This window comes from Leguminivora glycinivorella, chromosome 26, assembly GCF_023078275.1.
Source record: "Leguminivora glycinivorella isolate SPB_JAAS2020 chromosome 26, LegGlyc_1.1, whole genome shotgun sequence".
Lineage (NCBI taxonomy): Eukaryota > Metazoa > Arthropoda > Insecta > Lepidoptera > Tortricidae > Leguminivora > Leguminivora glycinivorella.
The window spans coordinates 8,461,270-8,483,329 of record NC_062996.1 but is presented as its reverse complement, the minus strand read 5'-3'; the positions used below and the strand labels follow the sequence as shown (position 1 = coordinate 8,483,329).

Sequence of the window (22,060 nt, the reverse complement as noted above, 5' to 3'; positions counted from 1 at the left end):
GTATTTTTTCTTTTATAATTCGATAACCGAAAGAGTTAGGACTCTAGTTTCTTAGAGAAATTAATTGTATTTGACCTAAAGAACCTTCCCTTAAAATTAACGGAATTCAATAAAAACAGGGTGTATACAGTATAATATACCAAATATTAAAAAGTGTTTTCCCCTTACTAGCTCGGAAACACGTGTTTTGTCCTTTAATACCAGCGGGTAAAAACGCATTTTATCCACTAGTGGGTAAAGTAATTTGACCTTGAAAAAAGTCAAATTAACTGCTTTCAAATTGATAAAAGTAGGTGAATCTAGTAATAAAGATGATTTACCACCTGTGGAACTACTGGAAGCAGTGATAAACGCATTTTTTGCGTTGTAGTTTCCTCGCTATAGTGAGGGGGAAAGTTTTGTGTTACACTCGGGTGCAAATGTATTTTACTTCTCGTGTGTTAAAAAACTCGCAAGTTCAGGATTCTATTCTCAAACCACTCGCTTCGCTCGTAGTTCAACTATAGATTCCTTTCACTTGCTCGTTTTTCAATTCCACACTCGGCGTTAAAATACAACTTTGCACCCTTGTATAACAAATAACTATTTCTAAGCACCTAATGTTTTAAAATTACTATTTGATTTACCGAATTGAAGAATAAAGTTGAAGAATAAAATGATAATATACACGGAAATGGATAAGATTTTCTTACGCGACTGTCTTTAAGTAAACAGTAAATCACTACCGATAATAACTTGTCATGCCATTGTCTAAGCATTATTTCGTCTTCGAACCACTAAAATATTCAACACAAGATAACCGATTATTCCACTTAAAACTATACCACGATTTTACCATTACACCGATAGGTTTCAAGTTCAACTTACATTTTGACACATTTTCTATTTTCTTTTTATTTTAAATTCCATTCAGCCAGTTTGAAAAAAAAACTTTGGATTTTCTTTTCGGCCATTTTGAAAAAAAATAATGGATGCGTTTAAAGAGATTTAAAGAGATCTAAAGACAGAAAATCATGGCTGATTAAAAAGCTATAATGTTTGAAAAACTACGCATAATATTTTATGTTTTCTTAACTTTGTTCATACCCTATTTATTACAGGAATATATTTCTGTGATTTTGTTGAATAAAGTAAAGAGCTGTGGCTCTTACGGCTCTTGTAGAAATTAAAAATGGATATTTGTTGTCTGTTTTTGGCGGTTATTGTTTTTAATTTGGGATGCGTGGCTTCGGAGTTGAGTTTGCGATTCGGTAAGTTTTAAAAAAAATTAAACATTTTTTTTTAAATGCCATTGATTAACTGAAATGCGGTTTAAGAGCGAAACACCAAAAGCTTGAAATAGTCGTTTGTTAATGTTTAGATGACATACTGAAAAGGTTCTGTTCGTAAGCTAAACACACTTTTCATTTAGAATTGGAAAATACCTCGCTACGCTTCGTTCAGGATTCAATAAACGCCCTCGCCGTAATTATAGAGTGAATTTTATAACCAGCAATATTTTATGGAGATCATATAATTACATATGACATATCAAAACAATAAAAATAATAATTTTACCCAAAATTTTCCTCCATTTCAACATTGGATAGTACCAATAGATGAGTGTTGTTGAGACAAAATTGAAAATATAAGGGTGAAACATAGGAAAAATTGAATGCTAAAACTAAAATATTTTGCTATATTTTTTAGCCAGCTCATAATACATACATATAATCACGCCTGTATCCCATAAAGGGGTAGGCAGAACACATGAAACTACTAAAGCTTCAGTGCCACTCTTGGCAAATAAGGGGTTGAAAGAAAACGAAACTGTGACATCATAATATTCAGAAAATATTGTCGGTTAGAAAAATTATACCTTGTTTTACATTGTTTTCCCTTGTAAAAACCCGACCAAGAGCGTGTCGGGCCACGCTCAGTGTAGGGTTCCGTAGTTTCCCGTATTTATTTCAAAAACTGTTCAACCTATCAAGTTCAAAATAATTTTCTTAAAAAGTCTTTATAAATATCTACTTTTGTGATTTTTTTTTTCATATTTTTTAAACTTATGTTCAAAAGTTTCCGGTCAACTTATGGTTCAAGTAAAACATTTTTTCCACTTTTTATGTTAACACTTTGTCGGCGTGATTGATATACATATTGGAATTCCTAGTTGACTACGGAACCCTAAAAATCTAGTATCTCCACTTGTCTTTCGTTTCTAAGCATTATTTTTAACATTAGTGCTCTTTCAGTGTTCATAATAGAATCTCACGAGCAAGATCTGCCTCAAGTCATCGGGCGAGCGCTAAAGTTTGCTGAAGAAGCCCAACCGGATCTAAAAGCAAGCGATGCCATCGTTACATTGGACAGAGAGAACGAAGATGAAAGCTATAGACAATGTAAGTAACGAAACTAAAAAAAAAAATTGTGCGTGGAGTCCCTTCGTGCGGAAGAAGTGAAACTTCGTAAAGTAGAAATGAAAAAAAAATAAAAAATAATTTCATTTCGTAGAGGTTAACGATGTTCATAAGTGATCCAAATTTCAAAACGATAGCATAAGTAGTTCTCGAGATATTTAATAATGTGACAGACAGAGACGGACAGAGCGGCGCCATAAGGGTTCCTTTTGTACCTTTTTGGTACGGAACCCTAAAAAGGAAGGGGTACTTCAAAATTAAAGTTGGCAACACTGAGCGTTAATCGTTTAACGCTGTCAGTGAGCGTTAAACGATTAACGCTGTCAGTTCGAAGTCGCATTAGAAAGTCTCACTTCAAAAACAGTGCGTGATAAGTCGTTTCTAACACATATATAAAAACCGACCAAGAGCGTGTCGGGCCACGCTCAGTGTAGGGTTCCGTAGTTTTCCGTATTTTTCTCAAAAACTACTGAACCTATCAAGTTCAAAATAATTTTCCTAGAAAGTCTTTATAAAGTTCTACTTTTGTGATTTTTTTCATATTTTTTAAACATAATATGGTTCAAAAGTTAGAGGGGGGGGGGACACTTTTTTTTTCCTTTAGGAGCGATTATTTCCGAAAATATTAATATGATCAAAAAACGATTTTAGTAAACCCTTATTCATTTTTAAATACCTATCCAACAATATATCACACGTTGGGGTTGGAATGAACAAAAAAAATCAGTCCCCACTTTACTTGTAGGGGGGGTACCCTAACAAAACATTTTTTTCCACTTTTTATTTTACCACTTTGTCGGCGTCATTGATATACATATTGGGTACCAAATTTCAGCTTTCTAGTGCTAACGGTTACTGAGATTATCCGCGGACGGACGGAGAGACAGACATGGCGAAACTATAAGGGTTCCTAGTTGACTACGGAACCCTAAAAATCAGCCTTGAGAATTTAAGGAAAGCTAGTGTTTTAAAAAATTACCGACGGGTCGAACTAGATAATATGCAAGCATTAAACGATACTCTACTAGTCTACGTTATCCCATAGTTTCATCCTTGAGAAAATGAGGAAGGTCTGGGTTTTTTTTTAAACTTGACTTGGACTCTACGGCTTTTTGGGCCGGGCCGTAAGAGCTAGCGGACCGTGTGTGGGGAAGGTAGCGCTAGAAAGGTCTGGTGATTCTGGGCTCTTAGTCCATATCTGTAATCACCAGCAGCGGCAATAAAGTACATAATTTTAAGGTAGGTTTCTTTTTGGTTTGGAGTTGCCTAGCTGAAATTTTCACTAGCCGCCACTGGTCACACATCTGTAATTTTACTTACAAAATTTTTTATAAGTTCTAATATTATTAGTTATATTTTGTAAATTTAACTTATTATATTGATACTATTTTCTATAATTTTTTTGACGATCACAGTATAGATTCTTATTATTATTACGCTGCACAAATTCCTTCAATGATATATATTAACTTGTAGTACGCCGTAGTACATACAGCCCCTAGCCATGATATTTAGAGTAAATATTAAAATTTTTGAACGAAAATTCAAAAAACGTTGCGTCACATTTCCGAACGGCGCGTCTCCGTCACGCCGTTCGGCGCTACCAACTTCATTGTCGTTTTCATGCAGCCGACGGCCATTACGCGTCATCTAATTTTAAAGTGTTTTCTGCGTATAAAAGTGGAAAAAATGCGAATTATAATGTATCGAAGAAAATTAGACAGTGTGGAAAGTAATCTGTTTGATAAATTAGGCGAGAAAATAAGAAGAGTAGGAGAGGAAGATAGAAGAAAGCCGATCAACGCGGGCGTCCCTCGCCGCCATGATCGCGGGCATTGCGGACTTTATTGTTTGCGTTATCTTACAAGATCCAAACCGCGCCCTAGGTTTGCCTTATATTCGAGATCACCATCTCTGCCTGCGGCGTCGAGAAGTAGTAACAGGTCTCCATTGGTTGTCATTGAGATTCTGACGACCTCCATAATGAAGCACAAATGGTAAGAAAAGAATTTACAATTTCAAACTTCTAATATATTTTTGTGAGGTGACAGTGGTGTGTGCTTTGTTAAACGCATTCTGACCGCTAGTGAGATGTTGGTGTTGTATGTTTTTGAAGGTCATGCACATGAATTTTACACCTTGCACTGCCAATACTGCCATGGAACAACAATTATGCTGTGCAAAATTGGAATACTAGACTAGGTATCTCCGTTTGCTTACTGCATTTGGCGCTGTGTTTGAAGTTTGTGCTGAGCAGGATTGGAATACTATACTAGGTATCTCTGTCTGCTAACTGTATTTGGCACTGTATTAAGTTTGTGCTGAGCAAGATTGGAATACTATACTAGGTATCTCTGCTTGCTAACTGCATCTGGCACTATGTGTGAAGGTTGTGCTGAGCAAAATTGGAATACTAGACTAGGTATCTCCGCTTGCTAACTGCATTTGGCAATCTTGGCGTACTATACTAGGTGCGTTCGCTGCCAGCAGTCTTAGGCATTGTGGTGTTGTCATACTAGACACATTCCTTGCCGACAGCACTGAGTTTTTTACTCAAACCTACTGCTACTTGCTGTGGATGTCCAAACTTCTTGTTGGATTATGTTGGATATATCTACTGGGTTTTGTGGCGTGCTCGGCTAGGCACAGCTCTTTATCCTAGAGTTAATCAAAAGTGGTATGCCAACCTAGGCTGTCTCATTGCTTTGTAAGTGCACTAAAATGCTATTCCTATTTTTCAGCAATTGAAGATCTAAGCGATGAAGTCTTAACCTCTCGGTGAGGCACTTGAGCAGGTTGTTTTTTGGCAAAAACCTTTTTTCCAGCTTACAAAGAGATAAATAAAGAAAAGAAAGGACAAGTCAACTAAGAAACATCCTGCTCCAGAAGTTACAAAGTATAAAGCCATAGAACAGAAATAATCTGAAGTCTCAAGCGCATTATTTGCCACTGGCTTGGCCCTCATAACATTTGCTGAATGAATTGGTCATCTTTTGTGAGACGCAGGGAGTTACAACTTAAAAGGATGTTTATAACGTCGGGTCTTTACAATAAAATGGTATGTGGGACCTTAAAATATTGTGATGTTGACTAATGTTTTTAGAGAAAACATAGCTAAAAAGTTTTTAAATGCCATTGAATAATCTAGGGAAGATCTGAAGAGACCTAAGAAGATATAACCTAGTAGAAGATACAAATTCAAGGGCCCAACCAATAACACAGAGACATACCCAGAGCCCAAGGTCAGAAGCTGTACCACAGGAAACCATAACAACACCACCTCTTCTGCCAAGCCACATCATCAGCGGAGGTGTCGCACTCAGCAATATTACTATTACAATAGCTGTTAAATGATCAGGTTGGTATAAGTTACTGCGATCAAATTAAATATTTTTTGGCGCACTGGCAGAATATGACCAATGACCCAAGGGTCTGGTCTTGGCCATCTGGGAACAAAATCTCATTTTTATTTATGACATTACAATCAGTTATTCCTAAATTGATATCTTTCTCTGATTTTGACAGTGTGGTGTTTACTAAACACTTATGTCTGAACTGTTAATAAAAGGTATTGTAAAACATTTACCTTGTGAGTTGTAATTCTTTTGGAAAGTAATATGTGTCTAAAATATTGTTGTGGCAGAATCATACGGAGATTAGTGATTTATTTTGACTTTTTAAAGAATCTAAAAAATTAATTGAATTTATTAATTTACATGTCAGGACTCAGGAGGAAACTAATGGCACAAAAATTGCTTCATGAGCACTTTAGATTTTCAAGATGCCCTATTTTTTGACATATATATATATATATACATATACACCATAAATATAGGAAATACCTGTTTCTTGTCCAATACTGAAATATTTCAGTTTCAAGTTTTACCCTTAGAATTAAATGTTTCCTTATATGTACAGTGACTACTCAGACCTGTCATGAAACATATAAGATCTAAAAGGTTGCATAATGAGCAACTATCTAGGAAGTTCTCACGACGAATGTTTAAATAGTACACTAAGTTACATTTGATATCATTTCCTATCTGGGGCTTAAAGGAAGAAAAAACTGTGTAGGAACAGTATAGCTATGTCAGCTCATATTCAAGTACGTGCGCACCGCGATATGAGCTGACTAGCCAAAAGCAATATCCTTTCAATGTGAGAACGAGACGCCAGTCTCACTCCGACCATTGTAACGTTAACTGGTTATTTTAATATACGGAGTTAATTATAAAGTGCTTATTATTCCACACCAATATATCACCTCTTATAATATAGAAGTGCGGACAAATAACTTCTAAAGTGGTGACCTCCCGACGTGAATCAGTGGACGATCAGTGAATAATAAAAACAGTTAAAGTGATTAAAAATGAGTCCGGATCCCAATAAATTAACTTCGGGCAGTGAGACTCAACCGGGCGCGGACAATGTACCAGCAGCAGAAACGACCGATGTGGTAGCCATTTCAGTGTCGAGCCGGATACCAGATTTCTGGGTGGACCAGCCCAGAGTTTGGTTCATCCGGACGGAAGCAGTATTAACACCACAGCGGATAGGGGACGACGCCAAATTCGACATGGTGGTGTCGAAGCTGCCAAAGGACGTAATACTGCGGCTGGCGGATTTTCTAACAAACCCGCCCGCCACCAACCGATATCAGGAGCTTAAGGCGAAGCTCTTGAAGATGTTGGAAGATTCCAAAAACAGGCAAGTAGAGAAGGTCCTCGGGGAAATGGACCTGGGCGATCAAAAACCATCCCAGCTATTGGCCAAGATGCGCAACCTGGCTAAGGACAGCTTCCCCGATGCCACACTGAGAATAATGTGGCAGAATCACCTACCTACGGCAGTGCGCGCAGTTTTGGTAGCATCCAGGGAGAGCGATCTTGACACACTGGCCAACATCGCCGATGACGTATCGGAAGCCACTAGAATCCCTAACGTGGCAGCAGCGGCAGTACCACAGAGTCAGGCGCACAGAGCCGCAGCGAACACCTCAGGAACCGCAGATACAGCAGTGATACTCGCTGAGATTGCCAAGTTAAGCGTCAGAATGATGGACTTGGAACGGGCAAGGCCAAGAGGTCGCAGTTACGGAAGGAGAGGACGCGGAGGTCGTTCAGCGTCCAGACCAAGGAGTACGTCACGCCACCGGAACCAAGCCGAGAGGAGACCAGATTGGCTTTGTTACTACCATTTCCGATTCGGTCCTGCCGCCACCAAATGTCGCCAACCCTGCGCATGGGTACTCAACCAACAGGAAAACTAGCGGAGATAGTACAGAGTGCGACTAGGACGGAGATCTGTACTATCAAACCAAGCCGTCGTTTATGCGTAACAGACTTAAACACTGGACTGCATTTTTTAGTGGACACAGGTGCTGACATTTCCTTATTACCAGTGCAGAACAAACAACGTGCGGGTGAGTGCTCTGATCTAAAACTGTTTGCAGCAAATGGCTCAGAAATCAAAACATACGGTGTTAAAGTTTTAACGTTAGATTTAAGGTTACGTAGACCGTACAAATGGGAATTTGTTATAGCCGACGTTAAACAGCCAATACTGGGAGCCGATTTTTTGAGTCATCACAAGTTAGTAGTAAATTTAACTGATCGCAAATTGCATGATCTGGTGACTTTTCTTAATATAACCGCACCGACCGTATGTAGCAACCAACCAACTATTAATACTGTCAATGGTAACCACCCGTATCATGATTTGTTATTGCAGTTTCTTAGCATAACAAAGCCACCGACATACAAGGAAACACCCACACACAATGTGGTACACCATATCGAAACGACGGGTGCACCAACATTCGCGCGGGCTAGACCATTACCACCTGACAGGTATAAAAAAGTTAAGGAGGAATTTCGTCGTATGCAGGAGTTAGGCATTTGTAGGCCTAGCAAAAGTCAATGGGCCAGTCCTTTAACGGTTGTAACAAAAAAGAACGGCGAAATTCGCCCTTGCGGTGATTATCGTGCCTTAAATGCACAAACTAAGCCTGATAGATACCCAATACCGAGATTACATGATTTTACGTTCATATTGGCAGGTAAAAAGATATTTTCCAAGTTAGACATAAATAGGGCGTATCATTGCATTCCAGTAGCTAAACAGGATGTTGAAAAAACCGCCATAATTACCCCTTTTGGGTTATTTGAATTTCCAGTAATGTCATTTGGGCTTCGGTGTGCTGCTCAAACGTTTCAGCGTTTCATGAACAGTTCAGTTCTGGAAGGTCTCGACTTCTTGTTCAATTACTTAGATGATGTTCTTATCGCGAGCGATAATGAGGCGCAGCATAGGGACCATCTTAGACTGGTTTTCGAGCGTTTCGACAAGTACGGCATAACGATCAATTTAGCCAAGTGTAGCTTTGGACAATCGAAGCTGGAGTTCCTAGGACATGAGGTAACTACCACGGGCATTAGGCCGTTAGAGGAGAAAGTGCAAGCCATAGTCGACTACCCAAAACCACAGAACGTAGAACAATTACGTAGATTTTTAGGAATGCTAAACTTTTATCGCTCTCACGTCCCTGGAGCAGCGAACATGCAGGCTAAACTCGACCGATATTTAGTTAACGCGAAAAAGCGAGACAAGACCCCTATAATTTGGACGAGCGAGACCGAAGAGGCGTTCGAGCAATGTAAAATGGGCCTTAAAAAAGCCGTTACGTTGTCCCACCCTCGGTCCGACGCAGTCTTAGCCTTAATGTCTGACGCGTCAACTACGTCAGTAGGATCAGCTTTGAATCAATTGGTTGACGGGAAATGGGAACCCTTAGGTTTCTTTTCAAAAAAATTGACTAAAGCTCAAAAAAGTTATTCTGCATATGATCTCGAACTATCAGCTATTTACATGTCACTGAAACATTTTCGTAAATCATTCGAAGGTAGGCCGCTGATAATTTACACGGACCATAAACCCTTATGTAGAGCATTCGAAAATATAGGCAAGAATAATAACGAAACACCAAGACGAACAAGGCAACTATTGTTCATTAGCGAATTCAGCACTGACATCCGGCACATAAGTGGGAAAGAGAACGTTGTTGCTGACACACTCTCTCGCATAGAGACCATTGTTTGCCCCACATCACTTGACTACGCAGAACTCGCCGACGAGCAAGCAAAAGATGAATGGTTAAAAAACATGACGCAATCGGATCAGCACGACGGAAATAGCAATATAAAATTAAAACTAATAGCGATACCTACATGTAGTAAATCTGTCTATTGTGAAATTTCTTTAGAAGAAGCAAGACCGTATTTACCACAAAAGTTTAGACGTACAGCATTCGAAAGTGTGCACAACTTAAGTCATCCTGGAACGCGTGTTACTCGTAAGCTAGTTACAAAGAAATTCTTTTGGCCTAGCATGAACAAAGACGTAGTTAATTGGGCAAGATGTTGCATCGCTTGTCAGAAATCAAAAATTAATCGTCACACGATGTCTAAATTAGGAACGTTTGAAGATGCCGACCGTATGACACATATCCATGTAGACCTAGTCGGACCCCTTCCGACATCTCCACATGGAAACCGTTACCTAGTTACAATAATAGATAGGCGTACATGTTGGCCGGAAGCATTTCCCATACAGGATATGACAGCAGAGGTTGTAGCCAAAACTATATTCGACGGTTGGATCGCACGTTACGGTTGTCCGACCAGACTTACGACAGACCAAGGACGCCAGTTTGAAAGTAACTTGTTCCGCGAGCTTATGAAACTGTTAGGCATAGATAGAATTAGGACCACACCGTTCCATCCCCAGAGCAATGCTAAGGTGGAAAGATTCCATCGCACCCTTAAAGCAGCCCTTATGGCTAGAATGGACAACGGCTCTTGGGAAAACGAATTGTCTACTGTGATGCTTGGCCTGCGTGCCGCAGGACGTAGCGATAACGGCGTAAGCGCCGCAGAAATGATGTTCGGACGGGCACTACGGTTGCCCGGAGACTTTTTCAGCACACAGTCAAACGAACCTAGCGATCCTTGTAGTTTAGTTGACAACATTCGCGATACAATAGCTCAATACAAACCGATAACTATTGGTTCTCGCAATAACCGTACTCTATTTGTTCACAAAGAGTTGCAAACTTGTGAATATGTTTTCGTACGAGACGATACCGTGAGGAAATCTTTACAACCACCGTATATGGGACCATTTAAAGTTTTAGAAAGAGACGATAAAGTATTTCTCATCCAATTTCAAAATAGGCAAGCTCGCATTTCAATTGATAGGTTGAAGCCAGCTCACGTTTGGAATGATGACGTCAACGATAGCGTGAACCTACGTAAGGTAAGCGACTCCACTACAACGCAGAGCGAAAGCGAAGCTAACTCGAAACCGCGGACCACTAAAAGTGGTAGGGTTATAAATAAACCCGTAAGGTTTTTAATCGATGAATAAGAGAACGTGACATTCGGGTCCGCTACTGTGTTTAATTTAGCATCTCCTGGATGGAGCCTGGACCCCGGGAGCAGGAAGTTTTTTCCTGTTTTCCGAAAAGTAGCATCGGTAGTTTATCTCTCGAGAGGGAAGACTACGTTCAAACTCATTACACCGGTATAATCAGTTTCAAGTCGGACTCTGCAACATGATGTTCCGCACCCTAGTTAGGAAATCAGATACTTTAAGTTTTAAGTTGAACTTTACGTCAGTAACGGGACTTATATTACATACGAACGGTCAAAACAGACATTATCCGTCTTATTTATCATAGTAAGGCAATGATGTGATGTTGTTTTATAGCAAAGCATAGCGGTTACAGTACTGGCTGGGTAGCGTTAGTCATGATGTCGTAAGTGTTTACGTTATGTATAACAGCATAAAATGCTGAAGAGATTGTATTGTGAAAGTATGAACTTTGATCACAGAATTATTTTTGTACTAATTTAAATGAATTTTGCAATGTATGTGTTACTAATATATTGTCTTATAAATATGTATTTGTGTCAACTATAAGCAATTGTCGTAAAATATTGGTACTAACAACACACAACGTGTGTCATATATTTATCGTGTAATAAAAGTAAATTTTGAATATAATTAAAATGGGCTATGCACAGAGCAAAGAGGATGGTTCACATAACAGTATTGCAATTGCTGAAGTCCATAGTGTTACTGGACAAGTAGACACGAAATTGAATTATTTTGGAATAATCCTCATAATTATCTCAGTAATATTGGCACTGTTTCTCTTGTATTTCATACAGTCCAAATGCAGACAATGTATAAGAAGTTGGTTACTAAAAGCAGTAGCTAGAGTTCAGCCAACAGCAGTCGTAGTGCACAGGGAACCAGCCCAACCCCAACCGAAACAACAACCTGTGATTTACTAAGTGAAGTGTTATAAATAAAACAAATAATTCAGTGCTATCAAAATGATCAAGTGTATTCAGTATATAAATGAACATGTTTGTAAAAAAAAAAAAAAAAAAAAAAAAAAAAAAAAAAAAAAAAAAAAAAAAAAAAAAAAAAAAAAAAAAAAAAAAAAATCAAACATTTTTGTAATAAACTTAGTTCTAATATCTAATTATAGTTGTATAACGTAATCATATAATACAACCTCCATTGTGTAACATTGTACTCATATCGCACAGCTGCGCGTCACGCTATGTCAGCGAAACGCGCACCTGTCCGATAGCTGAATAGCCACAACATACGAAACATACAGGGTGTAACAAATATCAGATACTATTCAATTGTATGTAATTTTTTATGTAATTTTTTTTTCTTCCCTAAGGGGGAAGTAATGTAGGAACAGTATAGCTATGTCAGCTCATATTCAAGTACGTGCGCACCGCGATATGAGCTGACTAGCCAAAAGCAATATCCTTTCAATGTGAGAACGAGACGCCAGTCTCACTCCGACCATTGTAACGTTAACTGGTTATTTTAATATACGGAGTTAATTATAAAGTGCTTATTATTCCACACCAATATATCACCTCTTATAATATAGAAGTGCGGACAAATAACTTCTAAAGCATATTACATATTAAATATTATGTAATATGTTTTGTGGAAAATAATATTAATTGTTTTAAGACATCTATTCCACAAATACTAGGTTTTAACAAATTGTGTAACGAGGTAGCTAGCTAGCTGGGTATGAAAGTGTCAATTGTTGCACATCTGCTTTGGTGCTTTTATTGAAAGAAAAGATCTCATCAGATGATAACGTGATACGCTTTATGAAGGTGCGTTTTTTCGTATATACCCACCATAACCTAAATATCGAGACGTAATTGGTTTTAAACAATTTGTCAACGTTGTCAACAAGTGTGTGAAATATCCGAGTAAAAAATTAGTCACCCTATTAGCAATTGTCACAGCACACGGAGTGCAAAATCTGTACTTGATAAAGTTATGTAATACTATTTACCATTATCCTGAAAAGATCCTTATAAAAATTTCAGACTTTATTAAAACTTCTAAAGTAGGTAGCTGTACGGATCAACGAGTGCATAACAACATAGTTATATGTGGTGGGTGTGAACGACTATTTATCGCCTATGAGAAACCACTTAGATTAGTAGGTGGATTAAGTAAATAAGATAGTGGTATTGACACCTCCATTTTCACCTCCCATTTGACCTACCATGCGTCGGTGTTAGCCGCAAATCGATTAGGAGTCAATATTGATGTAACCAGAAAAACATCAGGCCTGATACTTCTAAAGTTATCGATAAATTTTATAATAGGCCCTTAGTGTCTACAATTGATTTTGATAGAGCATCGATGATCGATGTCTAGTTAGTTAGGAAACAAGTGTTTACGTCAATTAACAATGAATGTAAAATTGTAAGCAGTAATATATTACGAAGACTTGTTTATATGTACCTATAGTTGTTGAGTTGTTAATTCTTAAAAACAGATAGTATGTATCATTGCTGATTGTGATAGTTATAAAACATAAGTATTATAAGATGGTACTAGATGAATATTAATAAGGAAGGATTTCCTTTTGGTTTAAATACATTTATTAATGTTTGGTAAATGATGATGTCACTAGAAATTTGAAATTTAAGTGATTAAGGATTATCACGTGTTAAAAATTCACATAATCTTGACATAAAACATGATTTTGCTAGGCTAACATTGTATACCTAATACAAAGCCAGAAATAAACTTTGTACATCTCTAAACATCTACAAGTTAATATATATCATTGAAGGAATTTGTGCAGCGTAATAATAATTGGAAATTAAACGAACTTACCTGTAAGTGAAGTTCTATTTCAATTATATTAGCTGCACAAATTCCGAAATGATAACCCTCCCGCCCAGGACCCGCGTTGTCCTAGACAACCAGGGATCCCGGAGCTATCCCTGACAAAGTTTAGGATAAGGCTGGCTTTGCTGAGTTGTTAGCCAAATTATTTTATATCAGTTGGCATATTCACTGCCAGCGCGAGTTACGCGTTACAAGATAAGCATATACTTATGTAGCTATTATGTAGCATATTTTTTCCCGCTCTGTAATCTCGCGATTGAGGATCGCCTAGCGGGTCGCTGGCAGTGAAGTTATATGTCCTGGTATATCACTCTAAACTAAATGAAGTTGGTAGCGCCGAACGGCGTGACGGAGACGCGCCGTTCGGAAATGTGACGCAACGTTTTTTGAATTTTCGTTCAAAAATTTTAATATTTACTCTAAATATCATGGCTAGGGGCTGTATGTACTACGGCGTACTACAAGTTAATATATATCATTTCGGAATTTGTGCAGCTAATATAATTGAAATAGAACTTCACTTACAGGTAAGTTCGTTTAATTTCCAATAAATTGACTTAAATGTAATTTGTACTGTAATTATGTTGTGAAATAAATATATCTAATCTAATCTAATCTAATATTTCCATTTCATGCTGTGTTGGTAAATAAATATCTTTTTTTTATTATACCTATTACAGTAAAATTTGTTTTCTAGTATGCTCCGCCATATCAAACGGCGTGTCAACCATCGTAGACCTGTCGTGGTCGCCATGGGATTCGCTAGAGGAGTTATCCAGCGCCGCTGGTATACCTCTGCTTAGAGCACGGCTTGGCTCCCAACACCTGATTAGAGCTATGGATGAATATCTAGAGTCGAGAAACGCTACTGATGCAGCTTTACTTATGGAAAGTGAGACTGGTAAGCAAATTACTTTTTTGATGAAGAGATAATTGAAAGAAATCAATACTTTCAAAGTCTCAAAAGTTATACTTAAGAACGAAAATATAATTATATTTTATACTAATAAACCAAGGGTGAACATGCATCTTCTGGGCGAGCTCACTACAGCGTAGGCCACGTCTTTGCCTTTGGCTAGTCTGTGGTCAAGAGTAAGCCCATTTATAATAATAAGAATTCGGACGTCTGAATCAAAGTCATATGCCATGGTGAAGTAAAAATGACGGATAGGTATAGGCTACTTGCCTCCTAGTCAAATCAGCTTATTTTTAAGAACTGTCAAAACTAATTTGAACGACTTGCTAATATGGAATTAATATGAAATCGAATTGAGTGACGTCACGGTCAATTCAGTTACTTTATATAATATAATTCTACCTGACTTATTAAATAGAAATAAGATTTAAAAATAACTTCTGTCCATGTTTTTATTATAATTATCTGATGCTTTATTTCGTGCATGGTAACTATTTTATTTTAAGAACAGTCAAGTACCGTAGGTATTGTAGACAAAGTAGAAATATCTTCCGTTCCGTCGCAAGATTGACGTGACGTCTCAAACCTATTTTTCATTTCCTTCTAGTTTTTAGGGTTCCGTAGACAACTAGGAACCCTCATAGTTTCGCCATGTCTGTCTATCTGTCCGTCCGTCCGTCCGTCCGCGGATAATCTCAGTGACCGTTAGCACTATAAAGCTGAAATTTGGTACCAATGTGTATATCACGCCGATAAAGTGCAAAAATAAAAAGTCAAAAAAAAATATTTTGTTAGGGTACCCACCCTACATATAAAGTGGGGACTGGGGACTGATTTTTTTTTCATTCCAACCCCAACGTGTGATATATTGTTGGATAGGTATTTAAAAATGAATAAGGGTTTACTAAAATAGTTTTCTGATAATATTAATATTTTCGGAAATAATCGCTCCTAAAGGAAAAAAAAGTGTGTCCCCCCCTCTAACTTTTGAACCATAATGTTTAAAATATATGAAAAAAATCACAAAAGTAGAACTTTATAAAGACTTTCCAGGAAAATTGTTTTCAACTTGATAGGTTTAGTAGTTTTTGAGAAAAATACGGAAAACTACGGAACCCTACACTGAGCGTGGCCCGACACGCTCTTGGCCGGTTTTTTTAATAACATATTTTTTCTCAGATGTAGACCGGACACTTTACGAACTTCTTGGCGAATCCAACGTGCGTGTTTGGGTCCACGCCGGACTGACCAGAGATTCCGCACGTGCATTGAAAACGATGCGGCCTGAACCAAGCTTCTACGTCGTTGTTGGCAGCGGGGCGTTTGTGACTGACACTTATAAGAGGGTAAAGAATAAGGAGGCACACTGACATTTTATCCCGCCAGGCGGCGCCTGTGCAAGTGCCTAGGCATGTCACTGTCATTCATATGTGAGAGAGAGAAAAAAAATATCATCTCGCTTTCACGTATGAAATTCTGTATCTGTGAAATGGAAGAGAGCGCGCACACGGGAAATTTTTGGCAGCGACTTTTTTGTGGCTCACATCATCGGTCTATGGGCTAGTATGAAAGTGCGCACACGAAGCGACGCAACTTTTCATACAAATACGTAAGTCGCCTAGCAACTTTGTTGCCCGTGGGCGCTCACCCTAAGGTGGCGCCATCTATCAGTGTGCCTCATCATTACATTTATCACTACGTCAAAATAATGTACTATTGTTTATGAGTTTGTGACGCTCAGTCGTTGCTATCAAGTTCTTAAAGTATGTGCTACTATTCTATTTTATTAGTCTTGTACCGATTTGACAGAATAGTGAGAAAATGATGATGACGACCGGTCTGGCTCAGTCGGTAGTGACCTTGCCTGCTGAGATGCGGTCCTGGGTTCGAATCCCGGTAAGGGCATTTATTTGTGTGATGAGCACAGATATTTGTTCCTGAGTCATGGATGTTTTCTATATACATATTTAAGTATGTATTTATCTATTTAAGTATATCGTCGCCTAGCGCCCATAGTACAAGCTTTGCTAAGTTTGGGGCTAAGTTGATCTGTGTAAGGTGTCCCCCAATATTTATTATTATTATTTATTATTTTACATTGATGACCGACCCTTCTTATAACAAACTTCTTGTTATTCTGTTCAAATCTCGAAACCGAATCTTTATGATTTATGGAAATGTCGCCAGTATCCTTGGTACAATGCCTCAAGGGCCTATTTTAGACATTAGCTAGCTTTTAAGTTTAGTCTTAGTTTCTTATATAATTATGTAAATATGTTCATGTAAATAAAGTTGCAGAATAATTGACAAACAAAACAAACAAACAAAAACAAAACAAAATGGTTTATTTGGCAATATAAATTTAGTCAGTGGTACATTATACTGACCTCCACACTAGGCGTAGCCTGTATCGTGGAGGAGAATGTAAGATTAACAGAAATATTTGCGGCATTTAGTAACAACATTAATCTAGGAAACTATTTAAAAAAAAAAAAAATTACATGATTAATTAATTGATTTAAAATGTTCCATTACCAGGCAGTTAAAGAAAAGCTCGTCCGCCGTGACTACCGCTGGAACCTGGTGCTGACTGACTACTCGACCTTGGACCTGCAGCCTATAAAACCAGCTATGGTGCTCCAGGTGGACCCTGCAGAATGCTGCAAGGTCATCGGCCAGAAAGAAGGTTGCAGCTGCTCACAAGATTTCGAGGTACGTACATCCTTCTGGAATAACTTACCAAATACTTAGGTCACTGGTTCATCCTTGGCGAGTCCTCACTGATATAGGTACTTAGGTTGTTTGTTTGAATGCATTTTATTTAGTTTGAGGATCCTCTTTAATTAAATAAATGAATTAATCTTCGCAACACATGAATTATACGATAATTAATGCGCTTTTCTTTCTGTCGCGACGTGACACTGATTTACTGACACTTCATTTCTTTTTATCAACTCCTTGTCGACAACAGCCGACAAGGAGGCCGTAATATGTTAAAAGAGGTTTTGAATTAAGGCGTAAATAATTCGTAATAAACTCTGTCAAACAAGTCTGCACCAGAAACGATAAGGAGCGGGGTTTAATAGTTAGTTTATTTGTTTTAAGTTACCTTTTATTGAAATGTTATATCTATAAATAAAACCGGCCAAGTGCGAGTCGGACTCGCCCACCGAGGGTTCCGTACCTACAAAACTTTTACGTTACTCACATAATTCTAAAGACTGGGCTAGGCTAGAAGTATAGGTTCTCTAATGAGCATAAATAGCATAATTGTGTTTAGCGCCACCTCTCGACGAATTCGCGAACTAATTAGCACAGCTTGCGTGAGGTCTTTTATAATGTTAACCAAATTCAACATTTTTTATTTTATTTTAAAGTAGGTGTTTTATGTAAAATTTCGTAGCTATAAATTTTAACACCCTTATTCATACACTAAAGTATCCAGCCGATAAAGTTCGTTTGTCCCTTTATATCACACCAATACGTCGGAAAGGGACAAACGAAATTTATCGGCTTGATAACTTTAGTGTACGTTTATGAATAACTGGGTAAGTATAAGTATGGTAAACATCAGAAAGGGTGAGTAAAACAATCTGAAAGGTTCTAAGTTTTATCTACTTAAAGGTTTTTTTAATCTAATCCAAATTTGGTTATGGTAGCTGAAAAAGTATACAGAATTGTATAACGCAAGTTTCTAGCGGGAAATTACTAAATAAATATTATTTAAATTTTAACTTCTGATTAGCAGAAACGTCTGCGCTGGAGTATCGATTCAGAGGCCGTGAGTTCAAGTCTCACCCAAGGCAGACATTTTCCACTTTTAAATTTAAAAATATTATTTACTAAATACATTATCTATTGTTGTATTTTGCCTTGGACCTTGTAGTACCTATAGGTACTCTTGTATATGCGAACTAAAGCCAAGCGATAAAAGGTAGCTGAATAATGTCAGATTGTACGACAACGAGAGACGTTTGCCGACTGCGCGAATGAGTCGCGCTTTCTTACGTCAGAAATTGCTTGACAAATATATCGGGTGCACGTGCCCGGTAATTAATGGACGACCTTTTAACCACCAAGAGGGCACCTTACAGAAAATCGACATTAAGGTTTAGTAAAAGTCGCCTGCTTTTCGAGATTTTCACACTTTTTAAAATTTTAGGTAGTAGGTATTAAAATTTTAAAAATTGTGAAAATCTCGAAAACCAGGCGACTTTTACTAAACCTTAAAGTCGATTTTCTGGACCAATATAAGGTGCCACTCTTGGCAAATAAAGGGTTAAAAGAAAACGAAACTATGGCATTGCAGTGACAGGTTGCCAGCCTCTCGCCTACACCACAATTTAACCCATATCCCATAGATTTTCTGGACCAGTATAAGGTGCCCTCTTGGTGGTTAAAAGGTTGTCCATTAATTACCGGGCACCCTGTATAATATCAAATCGTACGAGAGCAGCGAACGTGTGCAGGCAGCGAAGGGAGCCGAGCGCGCGAATGATGAGTTCGCGCGGCGAATCCCGCGTGACATCGTACGATAAAAAGTATAATTCATACACTTAATTGTAAAAATGTAATGTATACGGATTAATTAATTTAATATAGATAGGTAATTATTGATATATGGCAAAACGAAGGAAATTGTTTACACCTCCGCAAATAAGTATCTAATGATAATTTTTAATTTACCATGTTACTTCACGTACCCTAAAACGTACGTAAAACCCTAAAAATGTCTATTGAATTTCTGCCACAGACCACCATGTGGTTTCTGCATATTCTGCGCTGTGCATAGAATTTGCAGAGACATTGCAGAGAGCGCACGCAGACACCGGCGCGGCGCCAGTGGACGCGTCTGTGTGCGTGAGCTAGGTATGCATACAACTACAACAACTACTGTAGGCACCGCCCCCCTCAGTAGATCGATGCGATAACATCAATTTAAAAACTTCCCGAGCCTCGTGGCGCCCACCATACAAAATTTTTGCTAGGGAATTTTGATTCTTATTGTACTTGAGATTGAATTCAATTTCAGTTATTCGAAAAATTTTATAAACAAAAGAAATTATATTTTATTTGTTTATGAGAGTTAAAATTCCATTGAAACCATTATGTACTTTAGAAAGTACATTCGGCGCCACGAGGCTAGATACACTGTCACCTACAAATTCGACACTCAAAAGTGTCCGATCGCTTAGTTGCAAATGTGTGCGTCTAGTTGACAAACGAAAACTTCGCAATGTAGTAAAAACTACTTTCATTTTTTTACAAAAACAACGTTATCTCTTAGTAATTAAAGTTCAATTTCAATGCAAGTAATTGGCGGTTATGACATTAATAAATGTGATCATCGCGCAAGCCATAAAATTTTATTACCGCAGGTGGCAAGTGTGCATATTTTTAAACAAATCTACCTCTTATTGCAACCAACATAAGTTTAATTCAGTTCGCGCTGCTGCGCGGTAGTTTAGAACGATGCGATAGTCCATCGATAATCAGATAATCACCTAAGTGACCGGCCACACCAGAGCGTCGCGTGTCTCGGGGCGCGCAACGGACGTCCGCGCCACGCCGCCTCAGTGTAATTCAAAAAACGTCTCCTCAGTAGGTACATTTTGTATAGGAAGGACGTAAGACGCGCCCCAGGTGGCGTGGCGCGGCGCGCCTTACGTCCTTCCTATACAAAATGTACCGAGGAGACGCTTTTTGAATTACACTCAGGTGGCGTGGCGCCGACGTCCGTTGCGCGCCCCGAGACACGCGACGCTCTGATGTGGCCGGTGCCTAAAAACGCGACGAACGCCGTCCACTGCCGCGATCTATGTAGATAATGAATATGACACTGAATTGTGCAAACTATTGGACATAAACCGTGGACGTGGCCTTGAGCGTTCGGATGAATCGGATGATGTCCTACCGCAATCTGAGGCGCTGAATGTTTTAAGACTGTGCACACTTACGCCGTGTCTTGCGTGGGCGACGGTCGCGCGACCGTCGCCTTCACGTCTAATCGCATCGTCTACTTCCATATCGATAAGGTTTGATTTCGTATGCGTCGCATCGCTGTCGCGCGACCATCGCGCGACCGTCGCCCACGCAAGCCATCGGCTTATCAGTCGCGGTCGTCAGCCGCGTCCGTCAGACGCGTTCCATAATTTGTTTCAAGCTTTATACACAAGTTTTCCTTTCAATAGCAAAAGCTAACGTCACGCTTGGCTTGAGTAATAAAAACTGTATAGTTAAATTAATGAAATATGTATAAGTAGGATATTGAAATCTTCTTTCTTCGTTGAGCCATCACAGCTAACTTTAACTTACAAACGGTATTAAGCACCTGCACTTCTGAAGGCGCTTAAGTCATTTTTGCTAATAAAAAAAACCACAACGTTCTATGAACATTGGTCAAGTGCGAGTCGGTTTTCGACTTTTCCATACAAAGAACTCATGAGCGCCTGAACGACTATGATGGCAAAGTTAACGTTTCGCACTTTCAAGACTTTACGTATATATCTCGGAAACGATAAGAGATAGAGCAAAATGGACTTCAGATTTGGGCTTTCGGTGGCACAAATTCTATGTTTTCGTCAACAGACACCTTTTTTTGGACCGATTTGAATAAAATTTTGCTCAGTCAATTTATAAACAGTCTTAAGCGCCTCCTTTTTAGTAGGAACTTAAGTCATTTTGTACAAATGAAAAAAAATTTGAACAAGTTCTAAAAGGAAAAAGACAGAAATGAATTTCTTTATACCTGTCCAACTCGCTTACACAATTTTAAGACGTTTAGTAACTACTTGCAGCGGCAGTGAGTGAAATTCGTAATCTGAGTTTTTTCTCTTAAGTCCGACTTACGCTTGACTGTAGATTTCTAATAGGTTTTCCTGTAATCTACAGGGAGAGGGCTATCTCGTGTATTTTTTTGAAAATTTTACGCTAAGTAGTTTCGGAGATAAGGGGGGGGAATGGTCATTTTTTGCTTATTTTCTTAAATTACTTCTAAATTACCAAAACAAAAAATATAAAAAAAATATATTTCAGATGCTGATAAAATGCTCTTTCATTTGATATGTAACACAATATAGTTTTAATAACTTTGATTTTTAATTTTCAATTTTACCCCCCAAAAGTGACCCCTGTGATTAAATTTCATTTAATTAAATTACATGTCCGTCTTTGGGCCACAGGTTTACATACGTGTGCCAAATTTCAAGTAAATCGGTCCAGTAGTTTCGGAGAAATCGGCTGTGACAGAGGGACAGACAGACACGCGAGTGATCCTATAAGGGTTCCGTTTTTCCTCTTTGAGGTACGGAACCCTAAAAATAGTCTGTCAGTAAATAAGAACAAAGAAAACCATATGCATCCTTTTCTTTAGGGTGCTAGAGAAAAGGATACCTATAGTTTTCTTTGTTCTTATTTACTGACAGAGTATACCTTTGTACGGTCATGGACTTTAATTGTTGATCCATTTGTATTCAATTTTATACTTGACACG

At 38.3% G+C, this 22,060-nt stretch overlaps 2 protein-coding genes across 2 annotated transcripts in view; both read left to right on the top strand.

Moving 5' to 3' along the window:
• Positions 1-2,242: 2,242 nt before the first annotated feature.
• Positions 2,243-22,060, top strand: part of LOC125240135 (ionotropic receptor 25a) — a 42,514-nt gene continuing 22,696 nt past the window's right edge. The window contains exons 1-4 of the mRNA XM_048147982.1: positions 2,243-2,381; positions 14,350-14,553; positions 15,748-15,914; positions 17,107-17,280. Coding sequence (XP_048003939.1) covers positions 14,490-14,553; positions 15,748-15,914; positions 17,107-17,280 — 405 coding nt within the window. The 5' untranslated portion in view covers positions 2,243-2,381; positions 14,350-14,489. The remainder of the gene's footprint in view (positions 2,382-14,349; positions 14,554-15,747; positions 15,915-17,106; positions 17,281-22,060) is intronic.
• LOC125240136 lies at positions 6,769-7,456 on the top strand. Its single transcript, XM_048147983.1, has 2 exons — positions 6,769-7,366; positions 7,452-7,456. The coding sequence occupies exons 1-2, from the start codon at positions 6,769-6,771 to the stop codon at positions 7,454-7,456; spliced, it is 603 nt and encodes a 200-aa protein (XP_048003940.1).